The sequence below is a fragment of the Gopherus flavomarginatus genome, chromosome 7 (assembly GCF_025201925.1).
Source record: "Gopherus flavomarginatus isolate rGopFla2 chromosome 7, rGopFla2.mat.asm, whole genome shotgun sequence".
In the NCBI taxonomy this organism is placed as follows: Eukaryota; Metazoa; Chordata; order Testudines; family Testudinidae; genus Gopherus; species Gopherus flavomarginatus.
Window position 1 is genome coordinate 3,386,707 of NC_066623.1, and position 15,196 is coordinate 3,401,902.

The following is a 15,196-nucleotide window of genomic DNA, read 5'->3' on the forward strand; positions in this document are numbered from 1 at the left end:
CTAACACTGATGACACCATCATTCCAATCATTCACCTTTCAAACTACAGGGATTGTGGTACCGTATAACTGGGTGGGAGGAGAGCCTCTCGCTGAGTGTCACCAATCCATTCTAATCTCCGCATCTCTAGAGAGAGGCTGTTCAGTGGCTCTGTCCCAGTGTCGGTCACCAACACAGGGCTGTGGCCTGTTGCCTCACTCTGACACCGGTGCTTTAAGGAGGAAAAAAGAACTGACAAAGCTGTAATGTACTGGTTCCCTCGCCAAGCTTTTCAGTCTCAGCAAAGCCAAGCCAACTTGTGTGTTTCTGCCATTCTGCTAATGAACCTTTCCTGGCATTTCCCACCCTGTGACTGATTTCTGTGTACAATTTGCTTTCCTCATTGTTCATCCTCCCTAAATAAAGTCTTTCTTCCTGGCTGATGTGGCTCGTTACTGACCTTTGATCCGTAGAGGTAATAGGGCTGGACATTGGCTGGCTTGTCTCTCTGTGGTTCCTGGGTGAATGGAATCGCTGTCCGTACAAACCTGTGATGAGTGTGGGGAGGAAAGGATGGTGCCTGTTAATTGCATTTCAGTCCAGCCACACTGTCTGTTACATGCAAACTCTGAATTGTTCTTTTGAAGCTTAGCAGAGCAGAGAGGTTAAAGCTTATCTCTAAAACACAATGGTGCATCACATGGGAAATGAAAACACCACTGCCCTGGTGCAGAATGGAAACCTGCTGTTGTCAGTGTGGATCGTGTGCGTTTTGTGTGGTGGGTGTGGGGGCGGTGAGTTACGTCCAGTTTTGAAACAGGGCCTCCAGATGCCCTCTCTTGTTGTTTTTTCTTACCGGTTGGTGGAGCCATTGTAGCAGTAGTTAGGTAGAAAGTCAAAGTTTAGCTCCCAGAAGACGTGCAGGGTGATGCGTCCATAAGGCGCAGAGACGTTATGATTGGCCTCTCGGAACATGGCATCAAAACTGTCCAAAGTCATGTGCTTACACAGCAGCCGGTGTGTCAGACGATTTATCTCCAAGAGCCACTCCAGCTCCTGCACCAGGCAAAGCAACAGCAGCAGATTTTATGTGTTATCAGGATCATAACAGAAGTCTTATTCAATCAACACAGAGATGATTATACAAACACAAATACACACACATACACACATGGTCTTCCAAGTTAGGATGTATCAAATATTAAAGACATTGGTTGAACTCAAAAGGCCAAGGGCATTTGCACTTGCACTCCAGGGGTCCCAATCTACCATTTCCCTTCCTAAAGGTGATGAAATGCAGTTGTTCCTCACGGAGCACGTCCTTGCTAGAATAACACCTTTCACTTCAGAATCCCTGACGTGGAAACTGATAATTATACTCTACTTGACCCTGATGGCCCTGCAATGTATCAGTGGCTGTGAACCATATGCACACAGGCACGTCAATCCAGAGTTTAGCCACATGGATGCAATGGGAGGAATTAAGCTCAGGACTTTCTTCTCCCAAATCACAGGACTCTACCATCTGTGCTCTATGAAGATCCTCCACTATGAAACTCCCAAATATAGTCCCTTTGTGGATGATGGGAGCCCTAGAAATACCAAAGATAGGACAGAAAGAAAAGAATTCACAGATGGGTAGAAAACTATTGTATATGTGATTTCAGTGCAGTCGTGGACAATGGTGTATATACATACCATGTCAGGGTATCATTCTCTCTGATTCTACAGCCCTTTCAAACAATCACTGAGCTTACCACAATGGAGGTCAGGTCTTCACTCTCAAAGCGGCTAATGGCCTGGTCTAATGATTTGTACATCGCAGCTGAAATACGCTGAGTTATGAGCCTGTTCAGGTCAATTGATCTACCCAGCAGCTGTGGACAACAGGAAAAGATACTAGTCGGAAAAGGGGGAGATGGATCCAAACTAGCGCCCCAGAGCCAAACCAGCTGCAAGGTGGAGAAAGTTCTGATAAGAGTATAAGAACGTAAGAATGGCCACATTGGGTCAGACCAAAGGTCCATCCAGCCCAGTATCCAGTATCCTGTCTACTGACAGTGGCCAGTGCCAGGTGCTCCAGAGGGAGTGAACCTAACAGGCAATAATCAAGTGATCTCTCTCCTGCCGTCCACCACCACCTTCTGACAAACAGAGGCTAGGGACACCATTCCTTACCCATCCTGGCTAGTAGCCATTCATGGACTTAACCTCTATGAATTTATCCAGTTCTCTTTTAAACCCCATTATAGTCCTAGCCTTCACAACCTCCTCAGGCAAGGAGTTCCACAAGTTGACTGTGCGCTGCATGAAGAAGAACTTCCTTTGATTTGTTTTAAACCTGATGCCCATTACTTTCATTTGGTGGCCCCTAGTTCTTATATTATGGGAACAAGTAAATAACTTTTCCTTATTAATTTTCTCCACATCACTCATGATTTTATAGACCTCTATCATATGCCCCCTTAGTCTCCTCTTTTCCAAGCTGAAAAGTCCTAGCCTCTTTAATCTCTCCTCATACGGGACGTGTTCCAAACCCCCTAATCATTTTAGTTGCCTTCTCTGAACCTTTTCTAATGCCAGTGGATCAAAACTTCACTGTGTGAGTCTATCTCTATCTAAAGGGGGGTTCAGAACCTGGAAGGTAAATAACCAATCTTTCCTTACTCACTGGACCTAAATATGCCTTGTCAGCATAATAATAAATGCTTTTGACTCAGTTTTCCGGTTACTACTTAAATATAGGAAATCTGTTGTCATTAATCGTGACTGTACCCAGCAAAAGAACATGCCCTAGACACTGACATTTTCAGTTGACAGTAGGACCTGGCTAAATCCCCTAGAGATCAAGAGACCTTCAGGAAATGTCTGAGGCTGCTGCGTCTGTTGTACCTGGACGTGTCTCTGTTTGAGTAATGTCTCGTAGCGATTGGACGGTGGGTAAGGGATAATCACTCCATAATTCTTACATTCAGCCCGGAAACGTTTATCCAGTAGGACACTGGAAAAGGAAAATATTATCAGTACGTTTGCCCCATCATCCCTTCTCCTTTCTCTTAATCTTTTCCAAGGGCAAGTAAATCTCCGTCTGAGTCCTGCCTTCTCTGAGTCATCCCCTTTATGAGCAGGGAGAGTTCTCCCAACCCCTCCTCCCTCTCTTTAACCATATTTTGATATCCCTATGTCATGAGGGTGTATAACCCCACATTGGTAGTATTCAGGCAGCCATTTGGCTGTAACAAGAGGGCGTGCTAGGCGCAGTTTATTATCGGTCTCAGCTGGGGAGGAGCCGGGTGTTCCTCAAGGAAGGAGCTCAAGCCAGTGAGGAGAGAGACCGAGGGAGAGGAGGCTCAGCAGAATGGGGGTAGAGTTCCCTCTCTCTGGGAAAGGAACTCATAGGGGTAGAGCCAGCCCCCTCCGCCCACCCCATGGGTGCTGAAACAGGATCTAGACTCCAGCAGGGTAGCCTCTTGGGTCAGTCTTCCAGAAGAGGAACAGGGAGATGGAGGCCCTGGGCAGGCAGCAGTGGCTTGGCTTGGAGTCTGCCTGGGGATGGTAGGGAGACGCCTGGGAACCCGCTACTCTGAAAGAAGAGTGGGGTTAAAGAGCAGCCCAGGAGGGGTGGAGGATGTAGTGGACACCTGATACCCCAGAAGGAGTGAGACTGAATGTGACCTGGCTGGAGCACCGAGTCATTAGAAGAGACAGATGGCCACAGGGGCCGAATGGTTGTTGGCAGGCGGCGTCTGAGGGGCAGGTCCTGACAGGCAGCTCCCAGCCACGAGCCGGCGCGCTGGCCGGTGAGTCACTCTTTGACATCTCTACCTAGTCAAACTCACAGCTGCCGTCACTATCCCAGGGCTGCCGCCCTGTTGTCCATCGTTCACGGACACACCACCAACGGCTTGTGTAAATGGAGAGTGGGTGTGCGGCAAGGCGGGGCGTACATCTATAGAGCAGCAGTGTGCCCTGACCTAACGGCCTGCCTGGGCCCTGCTACCACACACTAAAAGTTCCCAAGTGCACACTGACCTACCACCATTGATGCTAACTCTCTGTCTAGACAAGCCCAGTGACTGCATGGCTGGTTCTGACACGTGTAGGTGGTGGCAGGTACTGGGCAGCTGACACTGGGACTCTTCTGCTTCAGGGAATGACTTCATTGGCGGGAGACTATCAGTCTTCCATGGGCTCAGGCTGCAGCGTTAGCAATCACAACAATGTGCTCAGACTGCTTCTTATTATGCTAATTTTTGTTTTGCTTTTAGCTTTGTCTCTCCCACCCCTCCATTTATTTCTTGGATCCATCTACTGTGGTCTGGTCACAGGTACTAACTGTAGGCACTCTGGGGCAGGGATTGTCTCTTTTCTTGTGTGCCTGCAGCACCAAGCACAACACATCCTTGAGCCCTGCTTCTAGAGGATACCGCAGAGCAAACAGTAATAACAAATTCTCATACCTGCCAGCCATTGCTTTATAATAGGCAAAGATCTGATCTGCCAACTTGTACACAAACTGGTCAAAACATAAGTTTACCTGCCAGAGAAAAAAATATACATCACAAGGGTGTAAACAACATCGAAGAAATAGGTTCTTAGAACAAGTGTGAGCATGTATGTGTGTGTGTGAGAGAGAAAAACATTGTTTTAATAAAACACCATCACTAACAAAGCACTTTACCCTACATTTTCTGTCACCCAGCAGAGGGGTTTCCACGTTTTCATGATAAAGGAATGCAGACCACTGAGCATTTATGTTTCTTGCCTGTTATGAATCCTACCATAAAAGCCATCCTCTCTCATCCCCTGTTTCCTTTATCTCTCAGTTTGAGCTGAGTGGAAAATCTGGAAAACAATGTTGATTTGAACTGAAACAGAATGTTTTGTTTTTTCTTGATGAAACGAAACGAGCTGAACGAACCCTTTTGAATGGCATTTCGAAATGAGACGTCAATTCAAAATGAAACATCAAAACAGCCTGTTTCAAAAATGTCAAAATGAAAGCTTTGACAGCTACGGAAAGAAAACGTCGTGACACAATCGAATTCAAATTTGCAAATAGTTTTGATGCTAAGAAAAATGCATTTTTTGGCAAATTTACTATCTGCTGAAAATAATTGCCCAGCTCTGCTCTCCATGTCCTTTCTTGCCTTTTTCCCCACTGACGTCTCATGACTTTTTGGCCATCAGTTACACCTTACAAACCCCGGACGTGAATATTTTGCTTTTACTGGATCCACATGGAGCTGACTGCTGATTGGGCCATTGGTCAGCAGGTGCACAAAGGCTCCTTTGGAAATTTGTGGCGTTCTCTTGAATATTTCTCAGTATTTTTTTTTTTTAGGGAATGCCTCTAATTAATTCACTGAAAAATTGGTCTGTTCAGTCAAACAGGACACATTTGTGAAGCAAGAGGGAGCGTTTCATTCATAGCACAGTGGGACAAATGAAGAACAGAGCTTACTTCAGCTTCAATTTCATCGTATAGGAACTGCTTTTTAAACTTGGTTAAGGCATAATATGCGCTGTCGTTGTATAGGTCCAAGGGATACAGCACGTACCTGAGGGGCAGAAAACAGTTCATGTTAGAGTCATAGAGTTTATGATCAGAAGGGACCATCTGATCATCTAGTCTCAACTCCTATAAGCCACAAGGCAACACCATCACCCACACACTCAACCTAACAATCGCAATGAGACCAGAGTATTGAGGCCCACAGGAGACTTGACTACAATGTGCCACAGGCAGAGAACAGGAGGGACCAAAGTGCGCTGGTGTCCAAGGCTCCCGCAGTGGCAGGGGGAGGATGAAGAGAGATATACTCAGATAATCCTTGCAAGAAACCCACATGCTGCAGAGGAAAGCGTAAAACCCCCAAGGTCACTGTGAATCAGACCTGGGGGGAAATTCCTTCCCGACCCCACATATGGCGATGATGCACCGAGCACCAGTACAAGGCATATAGCCCATTTGCAACCACTCCAGCCCAGGTAAGGCTGTTGGAATGGAGAATTCTCCAATCTTGTGCCATTCAGCTCCACCTGCTCCAGCTCCTGAAACTCCCCCCACAGTCCCTAGATCACAGTTGCTGGAAGTAGCTAGAGGAGAGCTGGCTTTCTGCTAGCTGAGGATACTCCACATCCCCGTCCATGCCAAGAAATTCACTGTCTGCCCTTTAAGAAACTTCTGTGCTTCTCTAGCTTTGCAAAGGAACCTTAGTGTCTGCAGTACCTGCCCTTTGAGTGGAAAACAATTTCTTTCACAAGGAAGCAGTTATAATGCATAACAAATGGCGTAAGAGTTAGTATTATTTATTACTTGTATTATTGCAGTGCCTGGGAGCCCCAGCCAAGGACCAGGGCCCCACCGTGCTAGGCGTTCTACAAACAGAACAAAAGGACTGGTCGCGCACAACTGTATCACAAAGTCACATATGCACTCGAATACTTATCATACCGGACGCGCACAACTGTATCACAAAGTCACATATGCACTCGAATACTTATCATAATCCTCTTATAAAATTCTGTCCCCTAGGATAGGCTCCTTAGTGCCTCGAGGTCCAGCTAATGAACCCACCCACAGACACCCTTAGGCTCTTACTCCATCATGGAGGGTTCCTTGGTTTCCAGGATGTGGTCCGTGAGAATCCAGGGCATGGACATCTCAATGGGGAACTGGATCCGGCGGCCCATGGTCAGTTCCAGAAAGAATTCTCGGAACCAGAGCTGGGATAGATCACAGCACTGTTGCAGGGCTTCTGGAAACAGACAGGATTTCCCCCCACACCAGGAGGGCACAGAGTTTACTGTCTGCAAGAGAACAAGGGGAAACCCACAGCAAAGGGCAGGTCCCGTAGGCCAGGCATAGCGTTTATTTTAAATGCGGTTTAACTATTCTATTCTATCACAATTCTTAAACCACACCCATCGAGATGGTACCTGAGCACCGTAGGGTAGGAGAAAGAAAGGATTATGACCCTCACTTTAAAACTGGGGCATCGAGGCTCAGGGAGATCAAGTGACTTGGCCAAGGTCACACAGGGAATTTGTGGCAGAGCCAGGAAAAGAGCCCAAAGCCTACCCACAAGACCACTCCTCATTTGCTGTAGTATTCATCCTCACTGAAGAGGTGGCCAGGGTCTGGTAACACGCCTGAAATCAGACTGAAGTGCAAACCCTTGTTTCAAAGTAAAATCTGCTGGCGAGGCCACTCTTGAGCAAGACAACCTGTTGCACCAGGCTGCCTATGCTTGTCCTGCCTGTGCAGCGCAGCCGGCCAGGGCCAGGTGCAAGTCCACCTCTGCTATAGCCTCACCGCTGATGTTGAGAAGATGAGTGAAGAAGAAGGACTGCTTGTGGAACTCCTCAATGGCCAGGACTATCGGCCCATCCAAGCTGCTCCTCAGAGTCTTCTTCGAGCCGCTCTTGTCTGCGATGAGTGACTCCAGCATGGTCCGCACCATGTAAAGCTTTAAAAACACCAGCAGCATCCTGACTGATACAGCAATACATGGTGCTCTACAGGAAAGCCCCCCCACGTCCCAGGGAGTTTCCACCCAATGGCTGGATCCTGTATGCTGCTTCCATTATTAATTAGAGACCCACAAAGAAGACGGCCCTATGTATTGTAGGACAAGCAATGCACCAAAAGCAACAATGGGAGCTACCTGCATAAGACATAAGCAAAGACTTTGGAAAAGAGACTATATGGACCAACAGCTAATCCCCAGAATGGGCCACCGCTGGATGACTTTATGGCCCCAGGACTCCCTGGGGAAGTGGAGACGGTTTGCGTACCTGTGTGCTCGATGGACCCACTGCTCGTCGAGGGACCTTAATATCAAATCCACCTTTGGGGTCCTTCTCGCCTCTCAGGCAGGGGTCATTAGGGGGCTCCCGACCTCCCTCCCAGTCACAGATCGTCTTCCGGATTGCCTGAAGGACACTGGGATGGTGAAAGCAAAACTTTAAAACTTGCCTCTTAATGTAAGGAGAAAATGCCCAACGCCATGCTCATAAGAAAAGGGAAAACACATTGTGAATGGACACATGGTGGGATGCCTACTCGCACCAGCTAGTTTTGGGAGGGTGGCTCACCAGGGTTGGACTGTACCCACCGGATGGTTACAGGTGCATTGGTCACACGAGGAAGAGCAATTCACCTTGGTTTGTTATGGGTCTGTTGCTCACGAGTGCTGAGCAAGGTGCACCAGTAGACTCTGGATGTTGTGTATGGCTGGTTATAGCTGTGGGAGGGCTGCCCACACAGAGGGTCGCCCATGGGGGTTGGGCTGCGGACAGGAGCACACTACATAGAGATATGCTTTAAGTTACATTTTGGACCCCACCTGATCAGGACGTTCTTCTTCTTCCTGACTGCTTGTCTCAATGGCTCCCGGAGGGTCACCTGGGCAAAGTCTTGCAGGGCTGCATAGATAGTGTTTCTGATGGCCTGGTTAAAGACACTCTCCATCCGGCCCATCAGCACTTGTAGACCCTTGATCATGGCAATTACCTGGGTAAAAGGAACAAAACTAGATAAGTTTCCTTGCGTTTGCAGAGGTAACTCTGGTGGCAAAGGAAAGAGCATTATTGCCATTTTGCAGCTGGGGAACTGAGACATGAACCATGGGACTGTGAAGGGAATTAAGTGCTCAACAACTCCTATTCAATGTCAGTGGGGGATGGGGTGTGTCACTCCCCTAGACTGCTTTGAAAATCCCAGACTAAGTGATTTGCCCAAGGTCACACAGGGAATCTATGGCAGAGCAGAGAATTGAACTCAGATCTACCAGCTTACTGCCTTAGCCATCAGACCATCCGTCCTTCTGAGGGCTGCCCAGCCCTTTGGACAAAACGAGCCACTCTTAGCACCTACCTCCACAAAGGCAAATTTCTCCTCGCTGGTGTAGTTGTACCGAGTGGCTCTTTCGTACTCCTCAGCGGTGCCTGGGCAATCTTTGTTACAGAACTTATCGGTGGGATGTACCAGCTTCCAAGAATACTGGCAGGAGAAAACAAAACCAGTGCAACTAGTAAGAAGCACAGCTGAGCAAAGTGAAATGTGCATCACACAAAGAGAGCTTTCCATCCTTTTAGAAAAACACTCCCTCGCCTCCACTACTGTTTATAGATAATAATTCCTTTGGGAAGCTTAAAAACAAGCTATTTCTACATCTTATTCCGCTGTGGTGTGCGAGCACTTGGCTTTATTTATTGTAGGGTTGCTAGTGAGTTCTGGGCCACTGGCATTAAGTTCTTGTACTTTTCTAACATCAAGCTGACCCTTAATATTTATTCCTAGAATTCTCAATAAAACAGCTGTCAGCATCACCCCCGTTTTAGAAAAGGTGACCAAAAAAAAGCCAAATTTTGAAATTTCAATGAAAAATTTCACATTTCAGTGAAAATTGTTTTCAAAACAGTTGACTAAATTTTCACATTTCTCGTTGACCGGGAAAATTCCCAGCCATCACGGTAAGCCCCTGGTGGGGATGTTACTCTTGTTGGTACTCACCACTTCCATGACATGGGCGCTCCACTTGGAGAGCAGCTGCAGCCCCCGTAAAGCCAAGTCAAAGAGCTCCCTGTATTCCTCATCTGACTTCTGGCTGTCCAGGCCCGAGCCGGTGACCACCTGGAGATTCCCCACACAGTGGCAAAATTAGAGTCATAACCCCAAAGCCATGCTCTTCAGCCATGCCTGCAAGCTACGGAATGAGAGGTCTAGCTCCCCTGATTCCCAGATGAAATCAATTTCATGTGGTTTGATAATCCGAGCCAGAAATGCAGCAGGCAATGTGTCCCCCACAGGAACAGCAAACTATTGTTATAATCCTAGCTCAACATGACTCTTAGTAAGTGCACAAGTAGCGTATTTCCTACAGCCCTGGGACTCAGTGGTGTCTCTCCTATAACATAAGGAAAAAGACAACTCCTTTCTTATCAACCAGTGTCTCAGAGATTTCCCTGAGATGCCCCAAATATAAGACAGCTCTTTGTGAACCCCTTTATTCTGATTTAAATAACAGCAGAAAAACGCCCATACACGAAGGTCTAGGCACCCTGCCAATTAGCTAATAATGACTAATGATGACCCAGCAGCAAATAATAATCACAGGGAAATATGAAAGGACTCAGTCAGCCAATGCATCAAAACAGCAAGACAGGTCCTTTAGTCTCTCTCACGAAACTTCCTCCAAAGCCCTGGCAGGTATTTTATTTATTTCAGTTTAAATAATAAAAAGACACCTGTGCAAAGCTCTAGCTGCTGTGACACATAATGAATTATACATGTTTTGTTGCAACAGTATTCATATGAACTATATTGTCAATAATTATGTATTGTAACAAAGAGATAAGTGGCTTTTGCAGCATGCCTAGAAGCTCATCCAGTTTACATTACTAACGACTTTAGCAGTAGTTTGCACCACTCATGTCTCTCTCGTCCCCATGGAACATGGATGTGATGTGCTGCACCACTCACTGGACTCCTTTTCCCTCACCCCGGGTGACGTCCGCCATCTCAGGTGGCAGCCTGAGGCAGCCACTGCCCAAACATACCTCACTGTTGCTGTAGCGAGCGAGCTCTGAGATGAAGCGGATGTGGTCGTCTCGGATCTGGACCATCTGCTCACAGATGTTGTACTGGGGACTGATGCTGCTCTGAGTGCACGTCCACCTGGGCAGAAAAGCGACCTCTTTAACTGCAAGGGCACCTGGCGGAACATGACTTTCCGCTCAGCTGCCTCCTTCCCTGGGCGCTCTGAAAGCCTGCCACCTTCAGAGCATCAGGACTCAGCATACAGCAGTCCTCTCCTGCGTCCCACCCTGAGACACTGAACAAAGTGTGTGTGTGATGCAGGGTCTCTCTCTGTCCAGAGGCTGGTTCACATGGTGTTACACAGGGTTCTCATCTACCTCGTCTGCCAGGACAACCCTCCTTCAATTCCACTCTTTTAATGCAGCTGGGCATGCTGTACTTACCTTCCAGCCCTGGAGAGAGGCGAACAGCCATCTCTAGGCTGCTATCCATGCTGCTGTATGGGGCGTCCTCAGGAAATGAATAAGAGCAACGCAGGCTGTGCATCGTCAATCCCCACCTCCCAATCCTCAGGATAACCATCTCTGGACAATATCATCCTCTGTGATTCCAGCCTTGAAGGTCTGGTTTGTGCTTTCTACCACAATAGGGGAAGTACCAGTGCAGCGGACAGCAAGGAAAGGTGCTTCCTTCCTACTCTTCTTTTGGTCCTGGATTATATTCCCACCCCAGCAAAAACCCTGTATATAATTAAATATGCAGAGAACAATTGATTGGGCTGGATTCTCTTTTGCAGAGAGGCAGCTTTAAGGGACCTTAAAGCGATGGTCCTGGCTCCTTTACATGGCCAGTATAAAAGAGTATTAGTGTAGATAAGAACTAGGTCTAGTCAATGAATTTAGCCCGCGAATTCCTGATCATGAACTATCCACACTTGGAACTTGGCCTTATCGCAAAAATATTTTCTGCACACAAATGTCAGCCCATGGGATTCTCATGAACTATCGTCATGACAACTGCTTCGAGTATTCGAAACTGGCTCATCGTGCCGCGTGACAGGCCATGGTAAGACACAAGGTGTTGTTTCTGCTCCGTGGCTGGATGCTGCCTGACACCTTTGTGCACAGGAGAGGGACATGAATAAGTTGCTTGTGGTGTGAACATTCCCACAAGACTATATCCGCACAAGCTCCTGGCGCAGGTACTTGTGATGGCTGAAGTTCTGTTATGTGCTTGATGGTGCTAACCCAGAATCCCATTACTCGGCTCTTACCCGTTTCAGTGTCCTGTGCTTCCCACAAAGGAATCGGCAGGTTAACAGGGATGGCCAATGCTGCACCAGCCTGGCCTGCCACATATAATGTAGTCCATAGTGAAGAAATAAAATCCCGTGCAAGAAAAATCAATTAATTCTATCTGGAGCGAGGGAGGTGGGAGGAAGGGACAGAAAGGGGGAAAATGATGAAAATGCAAGTCTAAAGGAGTGCAGGGAATAAATGTCACCCCACAAACATACACTTGGAGCAGTTTCGTCACCAAAGTCCCATGCAACTTCAGTTAGGAAGCGTGTGAAGAAGGCAAGGCAGGGCGAGGAGAGATATGTGGTGCCTGCGTACTGTGATGATGGCACATAAGCAATGTGATTAGACAGGTAGACAGCTAATTAGACTCTAGGATGGCAAAATGAGGAGAAAGTTTTCATTGAAACATTTTTTTTAAATCAACAAATGGCTTTTTGACCAAAACAAACATTTTCATTTTGGCCAAAAATTTCCATTTTTATATTGACACATTTTGTTAAAAAATTCTGAGTTTTGATTTTCGGAAACTGAAAACTTGGACCAACCAACCAATTGTGAAATTGGAATAGAAATGAAGGTCTGGTGCTTAAACACTGTGTGTCATTTCCTAGCCCAGTGAAAAGAGAGTTTGACTGGAGACTGCTCCCCTAATGAGGCCACTGAAGAAGAATCTGGATAGCTAGAGTGGATGGATCAGTGAACTAATGACTTTTGAGGCTCCATTTCAAGCTAACTTTGAGGAGAGACGCGAACTGAGTTTGAAGCATTTAGCTCACTTTATGTGGACTTGAATCCACTTCACAAAAACCAGCAGTGGCAGTTTAACACAGCCGACAACGTTGGTTTAGGAACAATCAAAGACTGAACCAATCAATGCCTCAGAGGCTCCTTGGAACAGCAGAGACACGAAAGCAGCACGTTTTTGTATGGCTTTTCTGTTATTTAGTCCCACAGATGAATGCGCATGGAAAGCCAGATGGATATCTGGGACAATAGCCAAGCTTATCTCAGTCAGCCATGTGCAAAGTTGCAAATGCACCTTAATCCCAACCTATTACAGGGATATCCATACCCATCTCCAACTTTCTTTGGAGCAGTAACTGACCACTGTGCCAAATTGTGCGGAGAGGGGTGTTTTGGGTGTATGTGATGTGATCTAAAATTGACAGTTTCACACTCATTTCACACGAGAGCTAAACTGGATTTGAATCAAGATCCTAGACTATTCCACAAACCCACAGCACCACTGAGCCCCTGGGAAAGAAACTGTTTGAGAAAAGTGGAGTCACCACTATTGAGAAATTCATGTCAAATGGATCTGACTGGTAGGTGCATGTTTCATTCCTTGTGTCCCGTATGAAAACCTCCTGCCCGGGAAGGGCCGTGGGGTGGCTTCACTGTAACTGCTTCTAGTGGGAAAGGTGCCCTACTATTGCTCGGATCGAATCCAGTGCTGTGTTCATGCTCTGGAGGATTTTGTACCCCGGATCAAAAATGTGGATTAAAATCTGCCCAGAGCAGGCACACATCACTCACATTCACACAGCCTGTGCACCCGAATGCCCACACACCCATCCCATGCACACTCAGACCTGCATTCACAGCTACCCCCTCCTCCCCCATGCAAGTACACCAGCATGGGCACGGAGCCATATGACACTCATGTGCCTAAACTCACAGCCACCTAAGCACACTCACATGGATGCATACTCACAATCACCCAGTGCACCCTACATATAGGCACACTTCTGTGTCCACATGCTCACTTTCCTACACACACACACACACACACACACTCGTGCCTGCAGGAATGACCCGTCTCTCACACACACGTGTATACGCCTGCACAGACAACTGACCTCACATTCTGGCTCACTTGCTCCTGTGCATTCCTGCCCAAGCACCCTTGGGCACACTTGGGCACCCGGAGCAGCCACGCACAGACCTCACACACTAGAGAAGGAGTGTCACAACTCCCTCCCCTGTCCGGACACATGGAAGCCAAGAGACATTACGGCAGGCACTCACTTGGATTTGTTCTCCTCATAGTGAGCACTGGTCTTAATGTATCTGGCCAGTTCTATCTGCATATCGCCGAATAAAGGAACCACCTGCAGCTGCTGGAAAAGAAAACATAAGACGGTTGAAATATGGTAGAGGTTTTCCTTTGGCTGGAGAGCAACACAAAAGGACATGAGAAGGCATCCTGTGCCCCTCAGGTGCTGGATCGGGCCTGCCAGTCGAGGGGAGAGGTGCACACCTAGATGCACAGGCATCCCAGATCATGAAAATGACTGAAAACTAATGCCAGACTTTTTACATAGGGAGGATCATCCTGTCATAGACCTCCGGGCCCCTGGTTTTGGTGATACCCCATTTATTGCTCAGTAATGTACAGGGCCGTATCTCCAGCCCCCGGGAGTCCCTAGGCAATGGGCCAGGCACAAGCGCTGGCAGCTGCTGGAGAGAGAAGAGTGTATTTATAGAAAAGAAACATACATAATGCTGAACAGCTCACCCCGTCCCTCCCCTCACCCTCAAAGAAAAATAAAGCAGCACGCTAGCATTCGGGGTTCCTGCTGCTTCAAAAATGGCCTCGGGCATTGGTGGCACCTTGGTCTCTCCTCTTCTCTGCCCGTGGCACACAACAGTTTAGTCTCCTGAGGACCTAAATGCTTTAGTCTAACCCAAGTTCCTGGGCTCAATGCATCTCCTACACTGACATCACAAGAAGTGATGAGAGTGACAAAATCCTTTTGTGGTTTAGCAATATTCATCCATTTAAGTACAAGGTTGGCTTTCATTTTCACTCGAATGAGGCAGAAATCGTTAATAGTACAGGGATTTTCCCACCACCACCCCGTTTTAGGAGGAAAATTAAGTTAACGGGACTTGATGAAAGGAAAGTTACTGGCAAAAGGACTCAGTAGAAGGAAAGCTAACGGCAAGTATTAGCATAGCTAATTGAAAGTTAATAGGATACAATACATTTCACAAGGAAAACCTGCTTTATTCTCCTATTCATTGCAGCAGCCACAACTACTCAATGCCGTGTCTGCTAGTGCTGATGTGACCCAAAGCTACAGGGCCAATTTACGTCTGGCCCTGTGCATGTGAGCAATGAAAGGGAGAAGACACTCTCCTATGCAGGGAACAGCTGCAATCCAAGCCAGGGGTTGCAGGCACCTAGCCCGTAGCAGAGCACTGGACTATCCAAAGAGGGAAAAGAGAGGCAGAATTAGGACAGGGACTTGGCCCTTTGCATTTTCTGCAGCAGCCAGTGGAGCTGGGCTGGTATGGGTAGATAACCTGGCATACACGCAGAGTCCCAGAAGGAAACTAGGTGGAATCAGGTGGAAAATTTGTCCTG

At 47.4% G+C, this 15,196-nt stretch overlaps 1 protein-coding gene across 2 annotated transcripts in view; it reads right to left on the minus strand.

Annotated features, from left to right (window-relative positions):
* CYFIP2 (cytoplasmic FMR1 interacting protein 2) overlaps positions 1 to 15,196 on the minus strand; it is a 75,873-nt gene that overhangs the window by 33,118 nt on the left and 27,559 nt on the right. The window contains exons 10-23 of one of the 2 annotated variants that reach the window (XM_050961280.1): positions 13,855 to 13,943; positions 10,546 to 10,663; positions 9,500 to 9,619; positions 8,861 to 8,986; positions 8,331 to 8,497; positions 7,780 to 7,927; positions 7,298 to 7,451; positions 6,584 to 6,740; positions 5,444 to 5,540; positions 4,440 to 4,516; positions 2,872 to 2,980; positions 1,737 to 1,856; positions 836 to 1,035; positions 440 to 527 (exon numbers count right to left, since the gene is read on the minus strand). In XM_050961280.1, coding sequence (XP_050817237.1) covers positions 440 to 527; positions 836 to 1,035; positions 1,737 to 1,856; positions 2,872 to 2,980; positions 4,440 to 4,516; positions 5,444 to 5,540; positions 6,584 to 6,740; positions 7,298 to 7,451; positions 7,780 to 7,927; positions 8,331 to 8,497; positions 8,861 to 8,986; positions 9,500 to 9,619; positions 10,546 to 10,663; positions 13,855 to 13,943 — 1,770 coding nt within the window. Of the gene's footprint in view, positions 1 to 439; positions 528 to 835; positions 1,036 to 1,736; positions 1,857 to 2,871; positions 2,981 to 4,439; positions 4,517 to 5,443; positions 5,541 to 6,583; positions 6,741 to 7,297; positions 7,452 to 7,779; positions 7,928 to 8,330; positions 8,498 to 8,860; positions 8,987 to 9,499; positions 9,620 to 10,545; positions 10,664 to 13,854; positions 13,947 to 15,196 lie in introns of both variants that reach the window. The other variant, XM_050961279.1, reaches the window with a different exon arrangement.